The sequence below is a fragment of the Phyllobates terribilis genome, unplaced genomic scaffold (assembly GCF_046119375.1).
Source record: "Phyllobates terribilis strain yellow unplaced genomic scaffold, ASM4611937v1 Scaffold_1__5_contigs__length_1240528914, whole genome shotgun sequence".
NCBI classification, from domain to species: Eukaryota; Metazoa; Chordata; class Amphibia; order Anura; family Dendrobatidae; genus Phyllobates; species Phyllobates terribilis.
In genome coordinates, this window is record NW_027362761.1 from 1096501616 (window position 1) to 1096521458 (window position 19843).

Sequence of the window (19843 nt, forward strand, 5' to 3'; positions counted from 1 at the left end):
TGAATACCCAGTTTGGACATAATAGGGGTCCTTCTCCTGGACCCACCCGTATGAACTATTATCTCTGTAGTAAGCACTTTGCCAGTGCTTGGACAATATAATGGCTATTTATAGTTTTAAATATATGCCGATTCCACACACACAAAAGTACGTAATTCTTATCCGTCGATGAAACTGGAGCAAGAGATGAGGAATTTTTCCCTATAGGTTCGCCACAATGTAATAAGGCATATTGTGAGGGTTTGTCTAAAGCAAAGACCCTTAAACAATCAGATACAGAACATTCTCAATCAATAATGAAAGGCGGTAAAGCATCATCACTTTTCGATCATGTCATTACCTGAGATAGAGACGCTGTCTTCTGCATAAGAGTCTTGGTTTTCTTAAATCCTGGGTCACTTTCGGCCAGTACATTCATGGTCTTTTTTCCGATAAACTCCAAGGCATCAAGGCCGCCACTCAATACAGATTTACCCTACAATACATGCACAATTAATGGTCCCTGAGCTGTAATATCATTTAAAGGGATTGTATCATCAGAAAATTACCTATTGTTTAAATCAAGTTTTTGGGTTTTATGTATTTTAAAAAAAATGGCAATATTTTTCATATTATGATGTTTACTAAAAAAAAAAAAAAATAGTAATCATGCAATTGTCACACATGTCACTGGGGCTTTTTTAGACTTATTTCAGGAAGAGTTTTCTGCAGCCGTCTTATCAGCATAGGCAGAATTACAATTACAGGTAACACCCCTATGCATAGTTGATAAGACAGGATCCACCAATCACAATAGGTGAAGTCACAACTACCCCCCTTTCACAATGATCTTTGCACATGCTCAATTGACACATCAATATAAATCATAGGGTCAGGGTCCGACCATGGTGGCTAACTACATGTGTTGTTTCCTGAAACAGGAGGAAGTTAAAGTCTAAAAAAGCCCCAGTGGCCAGTGTGAAAATTACAAAATGTATTTTTTATGATTTTTAATGCAGATTGTGACTTAAGAAAACAAAACATTGCTAAAAATGTTTAAAAAATACATTTAACACACTAGATTAAAAAAACAACATAAAAAACAACGGATCATTCTCTGATGACACATCCCCTTTAACAAAAGTACATGGAATAATGAAAAAATGTAACAGGAAAGAACAAGTAGTTACGGATAACTTTGCAGTTCCATCTACAGGACTCACAGTAAATAAATGCTTATAGTATTAAAGATGAAGCTAAATGTATTGTTAGATCATCATCACAGTACTGTAGTTTTGCACTATTCAGAGAAAACATTAATTTGAATAGGTTGCTACGGTCAGCTGCTATGGACAATAAACATAATGATCGAGCCAGTGCCTTAGATCATTCATTTCCATATGAGTATAGTGATACGAGTTCTGTCTTTTCTAACACAGTGCTTCTATCGCTCCGCATAGACATGGGAGTCAAATTAGAACATTCTGATTGCAACAGCAGCCATTAGGGGGGCTTAAAGAGACTGCCAGCACAAAAAGACTGTTCAAACTAAGCACAGGCATTTGTGCACCCTTGGTGTGGCCAAAAAGTTCAGTGCACCTTCTTACATATTTGTTTTTCATCATCTCCCACCTCCTATCCTTTGCTTTACAGGAGCTGGAGGAGGGCAGAAATAGATGGAGAACAAATAGGTGAAAAGGTGCACTGAACTGTCTGGCCACACCAAGGGTGCACTGAGCTCCTGTGCTTGGTTTGAACAGTCATTTTGTGCTGACATACTGCCTTTAATGTTCTGCTGTAGTCAGTAAATGGAATCTCATTGGAGCTGGTCTTAAAATAGGCCATCGATAGTAAATCAATGTCGGTCTGACTTAATCATCTGTATGAAGGGACAGTGGTCCCTAATCGTTTGCCTGGCATAGCAGCATACTTCTAGCTGTACTTGTGCCTGGTGTTACCCTATGTTACAGCTTCAGTTCATTAAAATGAATGGAACTGAGCTGTAGGACCTGGCACTACTAAAAGTACAGAGTTGCGTCCCGTAAAGCATTAAAGGGATAAGACAGCACATTCAAACATATGATGAGTAGGAGTGCCGACAGTCTGACCCTAACTGATCTAATATCGATGACCTGTACAACTTTAAGTCTTGGATAAGGTATGATCCCGATTGGGACTAATCAGAAAATATCCGAAGAGAAGAAATGACAGAAGCACTGAATTCCTCTATAGACACAGTATTTATAATAATAGAAATATAGTATAATTGATCATATGCCTACAGCCGTGTTTACTAGGCTTCAACGGGTAGATTATCATTAAATATAATAAAAACTGTTGATTTTCTATTCTTATCAATTCATAAGATGCTAAAAAAACACTAGTAGCTGTCACTAGTCATCTGTAATAATGGATCATACATATGCTTCATTATAATGACACCCATCAATACACTCAACTGTAGAACGTGCAAGAACATGTCCCATATTCCTGGTTATCATCAGAGTGCATGATAAGTCAGCTGTTATGGAATTATCTGTCCAAGACATAACTCACCGTGTTCTGTACAGCATTAGTTAAAGCTGAAAATACACCACGACTGGCGGTAGGTGAAGCGGGTTCAGCTAGGCCGTCACCTTTTTCTGTCGATACTGTAAGTGAACGGAGAAAGTATATTGTAATATAGATCTAACACAACAATATACAATAACCTGTACACAAGCCAATTATTTATGTTTGACTTTCTTTTATTAAAGTCTCAAGACATTTTGAATGCTGAAGTAATGCAAGATAAATGGTGCAATCAAGTCTGGGACTCTAGAAAATAATATATTGAACCCATGGCCACACTGGTACAATAGACAGTAGTGTTACGCATGGTAAGGTTGACAAATATTGGATCTTATTAATTTCTTTTGACAACCTCCATAAATTATCTTATTAGTTTTTATAATTATAAAGCTAGTTCCATGGCAAACAAGTGAATAAAAGAAAACACATGGCCAAGCAATCAAGGTGACCCTGTAATGGTAAAATCTGGATTTGGTGAATATCTGGAATGCATAGCATGTACTGTACAATTTGGTGGAGAAGAGATAACATATTGGCTCTCAAGTCCTCAGACAGTTCTCTTCTCCTCTTTCTGTTCTCCATGCTTAGTGTGGCACACACAAACACACAATGCAAAGATTGAGTCAACGTCTCCCCTTTTTATCTGACTTCAGGTGTGATTTTTATATTGCCCACACCTGTTACTTGTCACAGATGAGTTTGAACGAGCATCACGTACTTGAAACAAAAGTTTTTTACCCACAATTTTGGAAAGGTGCCAACAATTCTGTCCAGCTTATTTTTGGGGTTTTATGTTAAACTAGATGTTGGCCCGATTCTAACGCATCAGGTATTCTAGAATATGTATGCGGCCGGCCGCGACCAATCAGCAAAGCGGTGTTTAAATTTGGCACCAATATCGCTGATTGGCCGCTGGCCGCGACCAGTCAGCGAATCGTATTAGTGAGGACCGGGGAGCGGCGCTGCCTGTGCAGGTACTTCCGCTGCTCACAGCCGGAAGATGAGCTGCTGATCGCAGCAGAAGTATCCCGACCGATGGCGCCGCTCCCCGGTCCTCCCTTCACACTTGCCGTCGGGAGATCAGCGGCCCTAGCCACTGATCTCCCGACGGTAGCCGCATCGAGGTCAGCGGCGCCGCCAGTCGGGGTAGTTCTGCTGGTGCCGGTCATCTCCCGGCTGCATCGCCGCTGACCTCCGTGCGGCAGATGAGCCGCTAACGGCCGCCATCTTTTTCTGAAATCCCGCATCGCTGATTGGCTGCGGCCGGACCAATCAGCGACGCTGGATTTCCTGGACAGAAGGACAGACAGACGGGATAAGACGATTATATATATTAGATTAAATCCAATTTGTCTTTTTGCCTATGTTTTTTGTGTCGTTCTAATACACACACAGGAAATAAACATGTGTATAACAAAACATGTGCAATTGCAATAATTTTCTGGGAGAAATACTTCATTTTCTGGAACAATTTTAAGGGCGCCAACACTTTTGGCCATGACTGTACGTGAGAGGGACAGGTGTTTCAAAGCCAATTTAATAACACCAGTAAAGTGGTTGTCCAACCATATTAAAAAACCTTCTGGGCATTGATGGCTTAAAAATAACAAACTGATCCATTCTCACCGGCCGTGACTCCTGCAGATCCAACACAGGCGGCTCAAGTAGTGCAGTAGCCAGAGCGTCCCTGTTCACTTGTCACAGGACTGCTAATTAGAGATGAGCGTTGTTCTACTCGAACTGTTCGCCAATCTCAAATTCGAGCTGTTTTGGGCGGTGCTCGAGCCGTTCGGCGAACACGAACAATTTGAGAAAAATTCGGCTGTTCGAGGTTATGTTCGATAACTGTTCGTGCACCAAAATCATAACTGGATTTTTTCTCAGTAATGATGAAAATTAATGTTAATACGCAGTTTGAGTGTACAGCGGGGTGGGGGGAGGGGCAGGGGATGGATCTCTGCAGGAACAATGAAGATCTCCATTTTTTTTTCTCTTTCCCGCATTTACAGTGGGGAGGTGCAATCTGTCAGCCTATCAGCAGCGCACACACGGACCGAAGTGCTTTTTTTCACACAAGCAAGGGCATGTGTCATTGGCAGTGTATGTCACATGTCCTTGCCCTATAAGACCAAGCCATTTTCCCCGTCGCCACCATTTTCTCACTGCTGCAGCTGCGTGTTAGACGGCACCGCTGTTGCTGTGTGCGCTATACCTTGTTAATTTCAAGCCAATTTTCGCACAAATCTACAGATAGCTTGGGAGTAGGGAATAGTTGTGATTGCAGTCCTTTTAAGGACTAGGTTACAGCATTTCCTACGACTTTTATCAGGCAGGTCTGTGCTCTTAAATAGATCGGTTGTGGGAGTAAAGACTAATTGTAATTGCAGTCCTTTTCAGGACTAGGTTACATGAGTTCCTATCAGTTTTTGCCAGGCAGGTCTGTGCCAGTGCTGTGCAAGTTTTTTTCACAGCATTTGGCTGAATCTAGCAAAGCTAATCCTTTTTGGCCTATTGCAGAGTGTGTTAGTCAGTGGAGTAGCCTATCTGTGTTGCAAGATATACCACCTGTGTATAGAATACCAATTTTTTTACTGCACCTAGTGAAGTAAAATCTTTTGGGCATAGCATCATTCTATTAGTCCATCTATACTGACCTCCATCAGGTTGCAAATTCAAAATAATTTTTTTCTGCATCTAACCCAGCCAATAGTTTTGGCCTAATACCACAGTTTGGCCACTCAGCTCTGCTCGGTTACCATCCATTGTTTTTTTGTGCAAACAACTCCAGAGTTGTGAATTAGTTAACCACCAAAATGAGTGGAAAAAGGCCTGCTGCTGGTGGAAAGGGGAATAGGCGTGTTGGGAAGGGGAAAAAAGGTTGTGTCCGTGGGGTAGGTGTTAAAGCAACAGTAACATCTGCAGAAGAAAGAGCATCTTCCAGCCAAACTAAAATGTCTACTTCTTTTAGCGGACAATGTGATAAGATCCCTTTCTTACGGCCACGCCAATCGCTACAAATTCCAGATGAGGCACAAAAACAGCAGGTGCTTCAACGGATATCAAGTGCTCCTTTAAGTGGGCTCTCCTCCACATCAACTTCAACATCACAAATACTCCAGTCCTCAAAGGTGTCACCCAAATCGCACTTGCTTCCTCACAGCTCCCAAATCTCCAGCTGCCCGTCTGAGTATGAGGTAGAACAGATGGTTGAGTCTGCAGAGCTGTTTACTCATACTATAGCCTGGGAATCAGAGGTCGACTCCAGCGCTTCTGTGAATCCAGACGAGGAAATGATCTGCACTGATGCCCAGAATCTTTATGAGTCGGATCCAGGACCAGACGCAGAAGGTTCTGACCATAATGTAGACCCTCATTCCCAAACTGTAACTCCTGTTGGTGGAGACAATGAGGAAGACGATGATAAGACTCAAATACCTGATTGGAGCGACAACTTTAGTTTTTTGTCAGGGCAGGAACAGGTTGGCTCTGAGGACGACGGGTGTGATAACGCACAGGGTGATGATGATGAGGTCGGAGATCCCACTTACTGTCAACCCACAGTCAGCCAAGAGATGAGGTCAGCAGAGGAGGTGGAGGAAGATGCTAGTGACGACGAGGTCAGGTTGCGCCTTCCTGGACAGAGACGTAGTACTGGAAGCACGTCAACAACTGCATCCTCAAACACAACTCTGCCTCTCACCACAAGTCGTGGTGGCTCTTCAGGTCGCATGGGTGCTAAGCCTTGCATAGCCTGGGCATTTTTTCAGATCGATAAAGATGACCCAACTCGTGTTATCTGTAACATTTGTCAGCAAAAGCTAAGTAGAGGCCAAAAAATACATAGTTTGAGTACTTCATGCATGAACCGGCACATGGACATGAAGCATAAGTTGCAGTGGGAAGCTCAGTGTGCTACAATGCGGCCTAGCCGGCCGGGCCAACCACCGTCTGCCATATCTTGTGCATCCGCGGCCTCTTCATCCTCTGTGACTGGGGGGACAGCAGTCACACCTGTTTTGGGGCGCAGACCTGCCACCTCTTTACCCCCAACAGCCAGCGTGATTGGCAGGTCATCATTTTCTTTGGAGGTGGTAACACCAGCTGGTGTTGAGCGCTGTCCGACATCGATAGCACCACCTTTGGATGAAGGCAACCTAACATGTCCGCCTGCATCTTCCTCACAGACCGGCAGTTTGCCGGGGACACCCTTATCAACCCCGTCTAAGCACAATAGCCAGCCCTCGGTCCCTCAGATGTGGACAAGTAAAAGACCATTTCCTCCTAGCCATGAGAAAGCTAAGAGGTTGAATTTCACCATCTGCAAGCTCTTGGCTACAGAAATGCTGCCTTTCCGCCTGGTGGACACAGAGGATTTTCGAGACCTTATGTCCGTCGCAGTGCCCCAGTACCAGATGCCCAGTCGGCACTACTTCTCAAAGAAAGGTGTGCCTGCGCTCCACCAGCATGTCGCACACAACATCACCGCTTCTTTGAGAAACTCTGTGTGTGACAGGGTGCATTTCACCACAGACACTTGGACGAGTAGGCATGGACAGGGGCGTTACATGTCGCTGACTGGGCACTGGGTAACTATGGTGACAGCAGGACAAGGGGCTGCTGTCCAAGTCTTGCCATCCCCACGAGTTGTGCGTCAATCCTCTTTATGTCAAAGTTCCTCCACTGCTTCTGCCTCCTCAACCTCCTCTCGGTCTTCCACCTGCACCCAAAGCCTGTCTGGTCATGCCACAAGCTTTCTAACTGCGCAGAAGGGATCCTGCACACCTCCTTACTATGCTGGCAGTAGGGCTCAACGTCATCAGGCGGTTTTTACATTGAAATGTCTGGGAAATGTGAGTCACACAGCTGAGGAGTTGTGGTCAGCTCTGGAGAACCAATTTCATGAATGGTTGTCTCCACTGGACCTGAAACCAGGGAAGGCCGTGTGCGACAATGCTGCAAACCTGGGTGCGGCCCTTCGCCGGGGCAATGTCACACACGTGCCTTGTATGGCTCACGTGTTGAACCTGGTTGTCCAGCAATTTTTAGCCCACTATCCCAGACTAGATGGCCTTCTGCAGAGGGCACGGTCGCTGTGTGCTCACTTCCGCCGTTCGCATCCCGCAGCTCAGCGACTTACATCTCTACAGAAGTCGTTGGGCCTGCCACTTCACAGGCTAAAATGCGATGTGCCTACCCGGTGGAATTCAACTCTGCACATGTTGCAGCGACTGTGGCAGCACCGACAAGCCCTGGTGCAATACGTTCTGACGTATAGCCTGGGCCAACGAGATTCAGAGGTGGGGCAAATCACGCTGGAGGAGTGGTCTCAGATCAGGGACCTATGCACCCTTCTGCACAGTTTTGAAATGGCGACGAAGATGTTTAGTGCTGACTATGCCATTATCAGCATGACTATTCCGGTGATTTACATGCTGGAGCACATGTTAAACAGAATTCGGAGTCAGGTGGTGGCACAAGAGGAGGTGGAGAAAGTAGAGGAGGAGGAGTTGTATGCGGAAGGGCTAACATCTGCAAGGTCCAGACGGTCGGCAGCACCAAGGCGGCAGGCATGTGAGGGTGGGGGAGATGGTTTTACCAGGGCGCATGGTAGCAGCCAAACTAGTGAGGAAGGTGCAGGAGCCCAGGAAGAAGTGGAGGACGAACTGATGGAAGACTCATCAGATGAGGGAGACCTTGATCACATTTCTGTTGTGCGAGGTTGGGGGGAGAGGACAGAGGAAGGAAGCATGATTGTTACCTCGCCACCAACACAACAGGGACTTGGTGCTCCTGGATGCGCAACACACATGAGTGCCTTCTTGCTGCACTACCTGCAACATGACCCTCGAATTGTGAGAATTAGAAATAATCCTGACTACTGGGTTGCCACACTGTTAGATCCCCGGTACAAAAGTAAATTTGCAGAAATTATTCCTGCCATAGAAAGGGATGCACGCATGCAGGAGTATCAGCAGAGACTGTTGCAGAATCTTACATGTGCTTTTCCACAAAATACCAGTGGTGCACGTAGTGAATCTCACAGTTCCAACTTGCCAACCGTGGGACCGTCAAGTGTTCAGCACTCAAACCGTAACAGAACCACAGTATCTGCTGGTAACATCAATTTTGCGGAATCATTTCACCACTTTTTTAGCCCATCCTTTGCAAGGCCACAGGAGACAAGAAGTCTGACACATAGTCAACGCCTAGAGACGATGGTACAGGAGTATCTCCAAGTAAACATTGAAGCCACGACTGTGTCACTGGACCCTTGCTCTTTTTGGGCTTCCAATCTGGATAAATGGCCGGAGCTAGCCACTTACGCCTTGGAGATCTTGTCATGCCCCGCAGCCAGCGTTCTGTCTGAACGTGTGTTCAGCGCTGCTGGTGGTGTGCTGACAGATAAGCGCACGCGGCTCTCCACTGATAATGTAGACAGACTCACGTTCATAAAGATGAACAAATCATGGATCCGAAACGACTTTTCTACCCCTGTGTCATCCTGGGGAGAGTAAAAGCTTGATGATTGGTTAAAATCACCCTACCAAACGTTTTAAGCTTTCAAATTACTAATCATGTTTATCTGTATCTTGACTGGAAAATAATTTGGGCTTTGTAGCAGTGTGCAGCACTGATCCTATTAGGCCATCTATAATAAGCTCCACCAGATTTAAAATTACTAATCATGTTTATCTGTTTCTTGACTGGAAAATAATTTGGGCTTTGTAGCAGTGTGCAGCACTGATCCTATTAGGCCATCTATAATAAGCTCCACCAGATTTAAAATTAAAAATAATTTTTAGCTGCATCTAGCCCGGAAAATAATTTTGGGGCTCCGAGATGCGCAAGACACATAAGTGCCTTCTTGCTGCACTACCTGCAGCATGACCCTCATATTGTCAGAATTCGAAGTAATCATGACTACTGGGTTGCCACACTCTTAGATCCCCCAAACTTTTCGATCAACCTTTTCATTTTAATAAAGACCAAAAAAATGGTCATTTTTGAAATTATAAGCATTAGCAGGTTGTTAGAAACTGAAATCAAACAGTTTTCAACTCAAAACTTTATTCTAGGTGATGTTACATTTTCACATAGGACCCCTTGTTCGAAAGGAGCTTCTGAACTCTCTCGTCCATTGAATTTGTCAGGTTTTGGATGGTTTCTGCTTCAATTGTTTTGCATGAGGACAGAATACCCTCCCAGAGCTGTTGCTTAGATGTGAACTGCCTCCCGCCATCATAGACACTCCTTTTAATGATGCTCCAAAGGTTCTGAATGGGGTAGAGGTCAGGGGAGCATGGGGGTCACACCATAAGTTTGTCCCCTTTTATGCCCATATCAGCCAGAGATGCAGATGTTTTATGTGCAGCATGAGATGGTGCATTATCATGCAGAAAAATGATCTTGCTGTGAAATACACGGTTCTTCTTCTTGAACCGTGGCAGGAAGTGCTGTTTGAGAAAATCCACATACATTATGGAGTTCATCTTTAGCGCCTTCAGGGATCCTAAAGGGGCCGACAATCTCTCTCCCCATGATTCCAGCCCAAAACATTACTCCACCTCCTCCTTGTTGGCGCTGTAGCCGTGTTTGCGTGGGGTGTCCATCAACCAGCCATCCTCCACTCCATCCATCTGGACCATCGAGCGCTGCACGGCACTCATCCGTGAACAAAACAGTTTTGAAATCAGTCTTCATGTAATGTTTGGCCCACTGGAGCCGTTTCTGCTTGTGTGAAGTGGATAGAGGAAGTCGACAGGATGGCGTATGCACAGCTGCAAACCTCTGAAGGACCCTGCATCTTGTTGTTCGGGGGACGTTGGAGGCACCAGCAGCTTCAAAAACTTGTCTGCTGCTATGACAAGGCTTTTTTGCCGCTGCTCTTTCAACCTGACGTAATTGCCTGTAGGAAAGAGTCCTCAATTTGCCCTTATCAGCACGCACACGTGTGTACTGTGAATCAGCTACATACTTCTTGATTGCCAAGACACTTCATCCTGATCATCGCACAATGTTGATTGTAGTCATGCCTTGACCTAAACACTCCACAATTTGTTGCTTCTCAGCAGCCGACACATCCTTTTTCTTTCCCATTTTGGCAGAAAATGTAGGCTGCTTAATAATGTGAGACAGCCTTCTTAAGTAGTCTTGCCTTTCATTGGACACACCTGCCAAACTAATTAGCACAGGTGTCTGCAATTGCTTACAGTGATATAAAGAGCCCTGACACACATCACCATCAATGAGTTTAACTGACAAACAAACAAATTCTTCCCTTATCACTCCTAAACACTTTTTGCATAATAATTTGGAACGCGGTGTACATGTGCTTTTCCACAAAACACCAGCGGTTCACGTAGTGAATCTTACAGTTCTAACTTGCCAACCGTGGTCTGTATGGAATTGTTCAATAAAGGGCCCAAAATTAAGATAACATAGATGGGAGAGGTCTCTATGAATAGGAATTCCTAAGTATTTGATACCCTGTGAGGGCCAGGCAAAGGGAAAGTTGGACTGGATGGAATCCTATATGGATTTGGGGAGGGAGACATCGAGGGCCTCAGACTTCGCTGCATTGATTTTAAAATTTGACCATGTAACAAAGTGATCTATTTCAGCCATAACAGCATGGATGGATATATGTGATTGAGTGATATATACTAGGACATCATCAGCAAATAGAGAGCACTTGTACTCGGTGCCTCCCACCTCAATCCACCTAATATTGGGGTTATGGCGAATTGATGAGAGCAGGTGCTCCGTCACTAGGATGTATAAGAGAGGGGACAGAGGACATCCCTGCCTTGTCCCATTGGTGATTGTGAAAGGTGATGAAAATGTTCTGACGCACCCCCTGGGCCTTGGGACACCCGGAGCTGGACCCTTTTTGGTGGATGCTGGTGGTTGTAGTCTTCGTGGCGGCGACCCGGTTCCGTGGCTCAGGGCGGTCAAACCAGTGGCGGAACTATTTATGTGGTTTTGATGTTTAAATGTCCGACTACGCCACCCGTGGATTGCGGTCAGAGTGAACCGCCGCTACAGGGCAGACCGCTGAGGCTGGTGTTGTGGGTGCAGCAGAGCGTAGCATAACTCCCCACGGGAGGAGTATAGCCTCAGGGCAGTGTATGCGGAGGATGGGGGTGATGGTGCAGGGCAGCAGCAGTAACGACACGGAGTCAGTGATGCAGTCCAGGGCCTTTACTCACAGTTCTTATTATCCAGACCACGTCTGCAGGTAACGGCTGCCCACGTCGTACTGTGCTCACCAGGTGAGGGGCTCAGACAACTCCCAGATAACTTTGGAGCACTTCACAGGACCCCCTTTGTGTGTCCTTTGTCTGGCCTTTCTTACCAACACTTCTGTCCGGCTGCCTCGGGCCTCCTCTTGGTAAACTTGGCGCCAGTTTCCCTGACCCTATGTGGTGCCTTCCTAGCGGGTGTAGCGAGGGGCTGCGCCACATAAAATGTCACAGCCTCCGGTTTCTAGCTGAGGGTCGTTTCCTGCCTCCACTAGTTCGGGGACCGGTCTCCCCCTTTGGCCTGACCCCTCCACGCAGGTGGATTCGGGCGTGCGGTGGCGACTCGCCCGTCCGCACCCCTGGGATCCCTTCATTCCTCGTTCCTGGAGCCTTCTCCGCTCCTCTTCCTTCCTTCTCCCTCTTCCAGGCCTGGGCCTCTGTTACTAGGCCCGCCTCCGGAGCAGAACTCATGCAGAGCCCCTGCTCCCTGCCACTTCTGCTCAGACTTCTCTGCACTGAACTAAGATGGTGCCCACCTTTTATACTCCCTTCTCAATGCACCCAGGAACTGCTTCCTCCCTGCTCCTGCACTACAGGGTTCCCCTTCCTCAGTGTTCCCTCCCCCCACTCCAGCCAAGGACAGGGACTGTCGTGCCCATCTCAGGGGCATATTGGTCGCCCTGCCCCACGGCAATGTGGTGTAATGCATGCAGGTGTCGGGTCCTGATCCACACTCCATCCTTACCTGAGAGTGAGATATCACACCTCTGGGTGAGGTGCAATACGTCTGTAGCAACCGAGCCCTCAGGGTGCTACAGTTCCATTTATCTTCAGCCTAGGTGACGTATTGCGATACAGGGCCGTGATTTTGGCTATAAAAGGGTCCCCTAGACCCCTACCCCAAGCTTTTTAAGAGAATCATATATGGCGTGCCAGGAGACTCTATGGAATGCTTTCTCAGCATCCAACGAGAGTATCTAATTACAAATTTTTAACTGCATCTAGCCCAGGAAATACTTTGTGCCTAGTAGCAGTGTCTGCTAGTCAGCGGATTATCCCGGCTGTTAAGCAAGCTACACCACCTGTAGTTTAGACACTTAATTTTTTCAAAGGAAATGCTTCGGGACCATGGGATACTCAGTGAAGAGCATCAGGAGGCACCCCAAGGCATAGGGGCTGGGACTGGCAGTAGGATGCCTTGCGGTGGACAGCCGAGCTCGATCCTTATAAAAGCTTTTTAACTGCAGCAGCTTTAGTGGACGCTACTGGAGCTGGAATTACGCGGCTGCTGGCATGAGACTTGCCCTCCAATAGATCCTTGTAAATGGATTTAAAGTGTATTCATTCAAATTAGAGAGTCAATTTAAATTAAAAAGCTTAGAGCTGCCTCCACCACAGGGGGGCTCGCTCGACCCACCAGCGGACAGGCACCAGTATTGGGAGAGGGGGGCTGGCCATCAGGGTTCACCGCGGCTCTGGCACAAACCCGGCGACACGGAGGTGGCACGGGCAGGAGAGGACTGGCCGTGTCGGCTTCTCACTTTTTGGATTTTAGAAGGGCATGACATGCCTATATCTGTGTCTCCCCCTCCTTTTACTCCTCCACCTCTTTTATTTTCGCATGACTATATGTACTTGTCACTTTTCCATGTGTTAGTTGTGTCTTCTGAGCAGTTTGTCAGCTTTTGGACACCTTTGAAGGTGTTTTCTATGTGTTTCTATGTGTTTTTGTTTGCCTGCCATTGGTTTTAACGGTGTTCGAAGGTGTTCGACGAACAGTTCGACGAACAGTTCGGCGAACACACGGGTGTTCGACGAACCGAACTCGAACACTACGGGGGTGGCTCAACACTACTGCTAATGTCCACGATTGGCTGCACTACGTGATTAGTATGAAGAGTCACCAGAGAATCATTGGACAGATTTTTTTTTAAAACAGAAGACTAGAACTAATATATAGTACATGACAATGTACTATCCAACCTGCACCCATGTCTTTACTGGGACATAACCCAAATGGTACAGTTTTAACAGCACCAACGTATTTTCTTCAATAAAAAAAAAAGGGTGCACTCTTTATTTTTTAAATGCCCTGTATAAATAAACCTTTCATTTTTTCATAAATAAAACAATATAATAAAAAGTTTTACAACTTTCTAATACACTGTTTTTGTGCAGCTTTTCTGTTTTAACCCCTTCCCAATACTGCAATTTTCATTTTTGCGCTTTTGTTGTTACCCCAAGAGCCATACATATATTTTTTTGGGGCTGAAATACCCATATGAGGGCTTATTCTATGTCAGACAAGTTATAGTTTTGAATGACACCATTCATTTTACCATCTAATGTACTGAAAAATGGGAAAAAGATCTAAGTGGAGTGAAAAGAGGCTAAGGTTGTTGTGTGAACATACCCTGAAATCAGTGATCGCCAACCTTTCTTACCACAAGAGCCACATTTAGCTCAGAAGGAGGGTCACTAGCCACACCTGAAACCCCTATTTTTTGTTGCTAGCAACACTTAAGACCCCTATTTTTGATATAATGACAGCCAAAGCTTCCCCGCAGAAATCCCACCAAAGGCAGTATACTTGCATCCATGGGTTCCCGCCACACCATGACATCTAGCTTAGCACTTCATTGATCTCTCCAACTGCAAGGCCAGATCTGCTCGTGTGTGGGGCTACTCACAAAAGTCACCATCTCTCGTCCTGCTGCTAATGCACTAAGTTGGCACACAGCCATGAGCAACATATTATGGTCCCGCGAGTCACCGGTTGGGATCGCTGCCTTAGAGTATGTGCAGAAGGATATTTCAGGTGTTCAAAAATGACAAGCTTTTTTAGGGGAACCCACTTCTGGAACCTCTCCTTTTTTGGGGAGATTCTCATCTCCTAGATTGTGAGCCCTCGCGGGCAGGGTCCTCTCTCCTCCTGTACCAGTTGGTGACTTGTACAATAGTTTGAACAAAAGCTATTGTACTTGTTGTCTGCTACGTATATCCCTTTTTCACATGTAAAGCTCCATGGAATTAATTGCGCTGTAATAATAAATAATAATAATTTCCTGTAAAAATTTGAAGCTTGTTAGGCTACGTTCACAAAGTTGCTTTTTTGCTGCCTTTTTTCTGCAGCCAAAATCTGATCTCTTCGCAGTAAAAAAGCTGCAGACAAAAAGCAGGATTAGCTGTTTTTTTTGCTGCGTTTTTTAGGATCCCTAAGTTCAGCTTTGCTTCCACCATACAAGCATGAACAACAAAAGGTGTTAGGCCACCAATGCAAGACATATGTGAAAACATAAAACATTTTTGGAAAAAGAGGCAATTTGATCAAATTATTTAGTGAAAAAGTTTTTTATGCCTGAAAAAAATAGTGACTATTCTGAACAAAAAAGTTAATGAGTTCATGAAAAAATACACAACTGCAAATGTGAAAACAGAGGGACGAGTTGAATTGGTCAGGAAAACTTACCTAACACATTAGCAGAGGATTTTGTAGGTCGGGCGCTCTTTACTTTCACACATTTGTTGGTCCTTGAGTTGGTCAGGTATTGTCCAATTTCACAGATTGGTCAAGCAATGTTTACTTTACACACATCACTAATTTAGTTAAACTGTACTAATCCTAACTGCCATTCTCAGGTGAGAACACCAAGACATTTTGGTTTACACTTGAGAAAAAAAAAAAAAAATAAATGGGTTTCACTTCCTTCTGTACCTTTTTTTTTTCACTAAAAATGCAGCGAAAACTGATGGCAACATTTTTTTGCACTCTCATTGCTTTCTATGGGTTAAAAAAAGCTACAAAAACGCTGAAAGAAGTGACATGCTGCAGTTTTCGAAAAAGCAGCAGTTTTCCAATGCAGTCAGGAAAAAAAAAAACAATGTGTGCGCATGAGATTTCTGAAAGCTCAGCTTTTAATGCTCATAAAAAAGCAGCAAAAATGTAACGTGTGAACATAGCCTTAGGAGGGAGCTTTGTTCCTCTAGCCTTTTTTGAAACCTTTTGATTGGACAGTGTATAGTTTGTAGCGGATTCCTCCAAGAGACACTCAACGAACATACGAACAGCAAAGTGGTTTTACAGTAGAAATGAATGGGAAGACTAATCAACCATTGCAATATTTCAGGTGTTTTTATTTAAGTAGATTAACCCCTTAAGCCCCGCGGGTGGTTTGCACGTTAATGACCAGGCCAATTTTTACAATTCTGACCACTGTCACTTTATGAGGTAATTACTCTGGAACGCTTCAACGGATCCCCCTGATTCTGAGACTGTTTTTTCGTGACATATTGTACTTCATGATTGTGGAAAAATTTCTTCGATATCACTTGCGTTTATTTGTGAAAAAAACGGAAATTTGGCGAAAATTTTGAAAATTTTGCAATTTTCAAAATTTGAATTTTTAAGCCCTGAAATCAGAGCGATATGTCACACAAAAGAGTTAATAAATAACATTTCCCACATGTCTACTTTACATCAGCACAATTTTGGAACCAAAATTTTTTTTTGTTAGGGAGCTATAAGGGTTAAAAGTTGACCAGCGATTTCTCATTTTTCCAACAAAATTTACAAAACCATTTTTTTTAGGGACCACATCACATTTGAAGTCACTTTGAGAGGTCTTTATGACAGAAAATACCCAAATGTGACACTATTCTAAAAACTGCACCCCTCAAGGTGCTCAAAACCACATTCAATAAGTTTATTAACCCTTCAGGTGCTTCATAGGAATTTTTTGAATGTGGAAGAAAAAAATGAACATTTAACTTTTTTCACAAAAATGTTACTTTAGACCCAATTTTTTTTATTTTCACAGGGGTAACAAGAAAAAATGGACCGCAAAATTTGTTGTGCAATTTTCCCTGGGCACACAGATACCCAATATTTGGGGAAAAAACACTGTTTGTGCGCACTGTAGGGCTCGGAAGGGAAGGAGCGCCATTTGACTTTTTGATTGTAAAATTTGCTTGAATAATTAGCGGACACCATGTTGCATTTAGAGAGTCCCTGTGTGCCCAAACATTGGAGCTCCCCCACAAGTGACCCCATTTTGGAAACTAGACCCCCCAAGGCACCTATCTAGATGCATAGTGAGCAGTTGCAACCCCCAGGTGCTTCACAAATTGATTCGTAAAAATGAAAAAGTGAAAAAAAAAAACACTTTTTCATTGTTACGAATCAATTTGTGAAGCACCTGGGGGTTCCAACTGCTCACTATGCATCTAGATAGGTGCCTTGGGGGGTCTAGTTTCCAAAATGGGGTCACTTGTGGGGGAGCTCCAATGTTTGGGCACACAGGGACTCTCTAAATGCAACATGATATCCGCTAACAAATTGAATGGAAAATCGGCTCAAATTGTTAGCGGACACCACATTGCGTTTGGAGAGCCCCTCTGTGCCCAAACTTTGGAGCTCCCCCACAAGTGACCCCATTTTGGAAACTAGACCCCCCAAGGCACCTTTCTAGATGCATAGTGAGCACTTGGAACCCCCAGGTGCTTCACAAATTGATTCGTAATAATGAAAAAGTGAAAAAAAAAACACTTTTTCATTTTTATGAATCAATTTGTGAAGCACCTGGGGATTCCAAGTGCTCACTATGCATCTAGATAGGTGCCTTGGGGGGTCTAGTTTCCAAAATGGGGTCACTTGTGGGGGAGCTCCAATGTTTGGGCACACAGGGGCTCTCCAAACGCAACATGGCGTCCGCTAACAATTTGAGCCGATTTTCCATTCAATTTGTTAGCGGACACCATGTCGCGTTTGGAGAGCCCGTGATGTGCCTAAACAGTGGAGCTCCCCCACAAGTGTCCAAACTATACCCCTCAAGGATTTTATTAAGGTGTATAGTGAACATTTTGAACCCAGAGGTACGGCACAGAATTTGTTTACATTAGGTCATCATATTGAATAAGTTGTCATTATTCTTGAGCGCAAGTGCTCGCTACTTGAGTTTGCATCGGGTACTCAGGTATGCACCATGTACAGCGTGTGCTCGAGTGACATGCTCGAGTCCCTGCTCCGCATGTTTCATGGTTATTAGACACCCAAAAAAAAACATGCGGGGATCGCTCGTGCATGGCAGGCAATCCCCGTAAAGTTTTTTGGCCGCGAAGCATATGGGGCAGAGACTCGAGCATGTCACTCAAATACCCACGATACTCAATGCATACCAGAGCACCCGATGCAAACTCAAGTAGCGAGCACTTGCTCTCAACACTAGTCGCCATATCGTCATCTTTTTTTCTTACTTTTGAAAAAAATCCCAACCCCAGCCCTAACCCTAGCACAACCCTAGCCCCAGCACAACCCTAGCCCCAGCACAACCCTAGCTCCAGCACAACCCTAGCCCCAGCACAACCCTGGCCCCAGCACAACCCTGGCCCCAGCACAACCCTAGCCCTAAACCCAGCCCAAGAGTTTATTTTTGACGCCGTTCCTTGTGCGGTATAAGTGATTAGACGACCTTATTCTTCGGGTCGGTGAGACTACAGTGATACCAGAATCATATGGGGTTTTTATGACTGACAGCTGTCACACACTAAAAGACACATTTTTTGTAAAATCTAGTTTTTGCATCGCCATATTTTGAGAGCTATAATTTTTCCAGATTTTGGCAGACAGTCATGTGACGGCTCGTTTTTTGCGGGATGACTTGACGTTGTTATTGGTGCCATTTTCAGGCACGTGACATTTTTTGATCGCTTTCTATTCCGATTTTTGGGAGGCAGAATAAACAAAAACCAACAATTCAGGAATTGTTTTTTTTTTTTTTTTTTTATTCTGTTCCACGTGTGGTAAAATTGATGAGGTAGCTTTATTCTTCGGGTCAGTACGTTTACAGCGGTACCACATTTGTATCATTTTTCTATGTTTTGGCGCTTATACACAATAAAAGCTATTTTATAGAAAAAAATATTTTTTAGTATCGCTTTATTCTGAGAGCTATAACTTTTTTATTTTTCGGCTGATGGAGCTGTATGGCGGCTTGTTTTTTGCGGGACGAGATGACGTTTTCAGCGGTATCATTTTTATTTATATGCGTCTTTTTGATCGCGTGTTATTCCACTTTTTGTTTGGCGGTATGGTGATAAAGCATTGTTTTTTGCTTTGTTATTTATTTATTTTTTTTACCGTGTTCACTGAAGGGGTTAACTAGTGGGACAGTTTTATAGATCAGGTTGTTCCGGACGCGGCGATACCAAATATGTGTACTTTTATTGTTTTTTTTTAATTTTTTTTATAATAATATTTATTGATGGGTACATTATATTTTTATTTTTGGTGTATTATTTTTTTTTATTTTTTTATAATATTTTTGCACATTTTTTTTTTTTTTTTTCCACTTTCACACAGTTTATACACTTTATTACTTTGTCCCACTCTGGGACTTTCACTTTTTTTTTCTGATCGCCTGCATGGCACAGGAATGGAGCACCATCCCTATGCCATGAAGGCTGTCAGCGGTGCACAGTGTGAAGATTGTTTGGAGATGCACTGCGCATGTCCAAGCAATCTTCCTGCTCTCTGGTGACCCGGATGTTGTCATGACGACATTGGTCGTCATGGCAACACCCGGGAAGCCTTTGCAGACTGCGCTGGAAGCCGGAAGAGGAGGTGAGTATCGGCGATCACCTCCCCTTGCCCCCGCAATGCCGCGATCGACTTCGATCGCAGCATCGCGGGGGTTAATGTGCTGGGAGCGGTGCAGGACCGCTCCCTGCACATAGTACCGGGTGTCAGCTGTGACAATCAGCTGACACCCGGCGGCGATCGCGCCCGCACAGCCTGTGTGCGCGCGCGATCGCGATGACGTACTGATACAGGTCTGGCTCTTAAGTCCCAGGGCACAGACGCGTATTAGTACGTCAGATGTTATTAAGGAGTTAAAAAACTTCTTAAAAAACTCAGTGTGCACTTATGTCCAAGACGTGTCAATTCATATGACAATGGACAAGTCTGTGCTAAATGTGAAAGTAATGTTAGTGAATGATGGAGTTGTCCTTATTTATAAAACCTCTACCTGATAACATTGTTTTACTGGAGACAT

At 44.5% G+C, this 19843-nt stretch overlaps 1 protein-coding gene across 5 annotated transcripts in view; it reads right to left on the reverse strand.

The window, feature by feature from the left end:
- The window catches only part of FAM114A1 (family with sequence similarity 114 member A1), a 65623-nt gene that overhangs the window by 28534 nt on the left and 17246 nt on the right, over positions 1-19843 (reverse strand). For all 5 annotated transcript variants that reach the window (XM_073646120.1, XM_073646110.1, XM_073646103.1 and 2 more), the window contains 2 exons: positions 2536-2630; positions 341-475 (listed from right to left, as the gene is read on the reverse strand). In XM_073646120.1, the coding sequence (XP_073502221.1) occupies positions 341-475; positions 2536-2630 (230 nt within the window). The remainder of the gene's footprint in view (positions 1-340; positions 476-2535; positions 2631-19843) is intronic.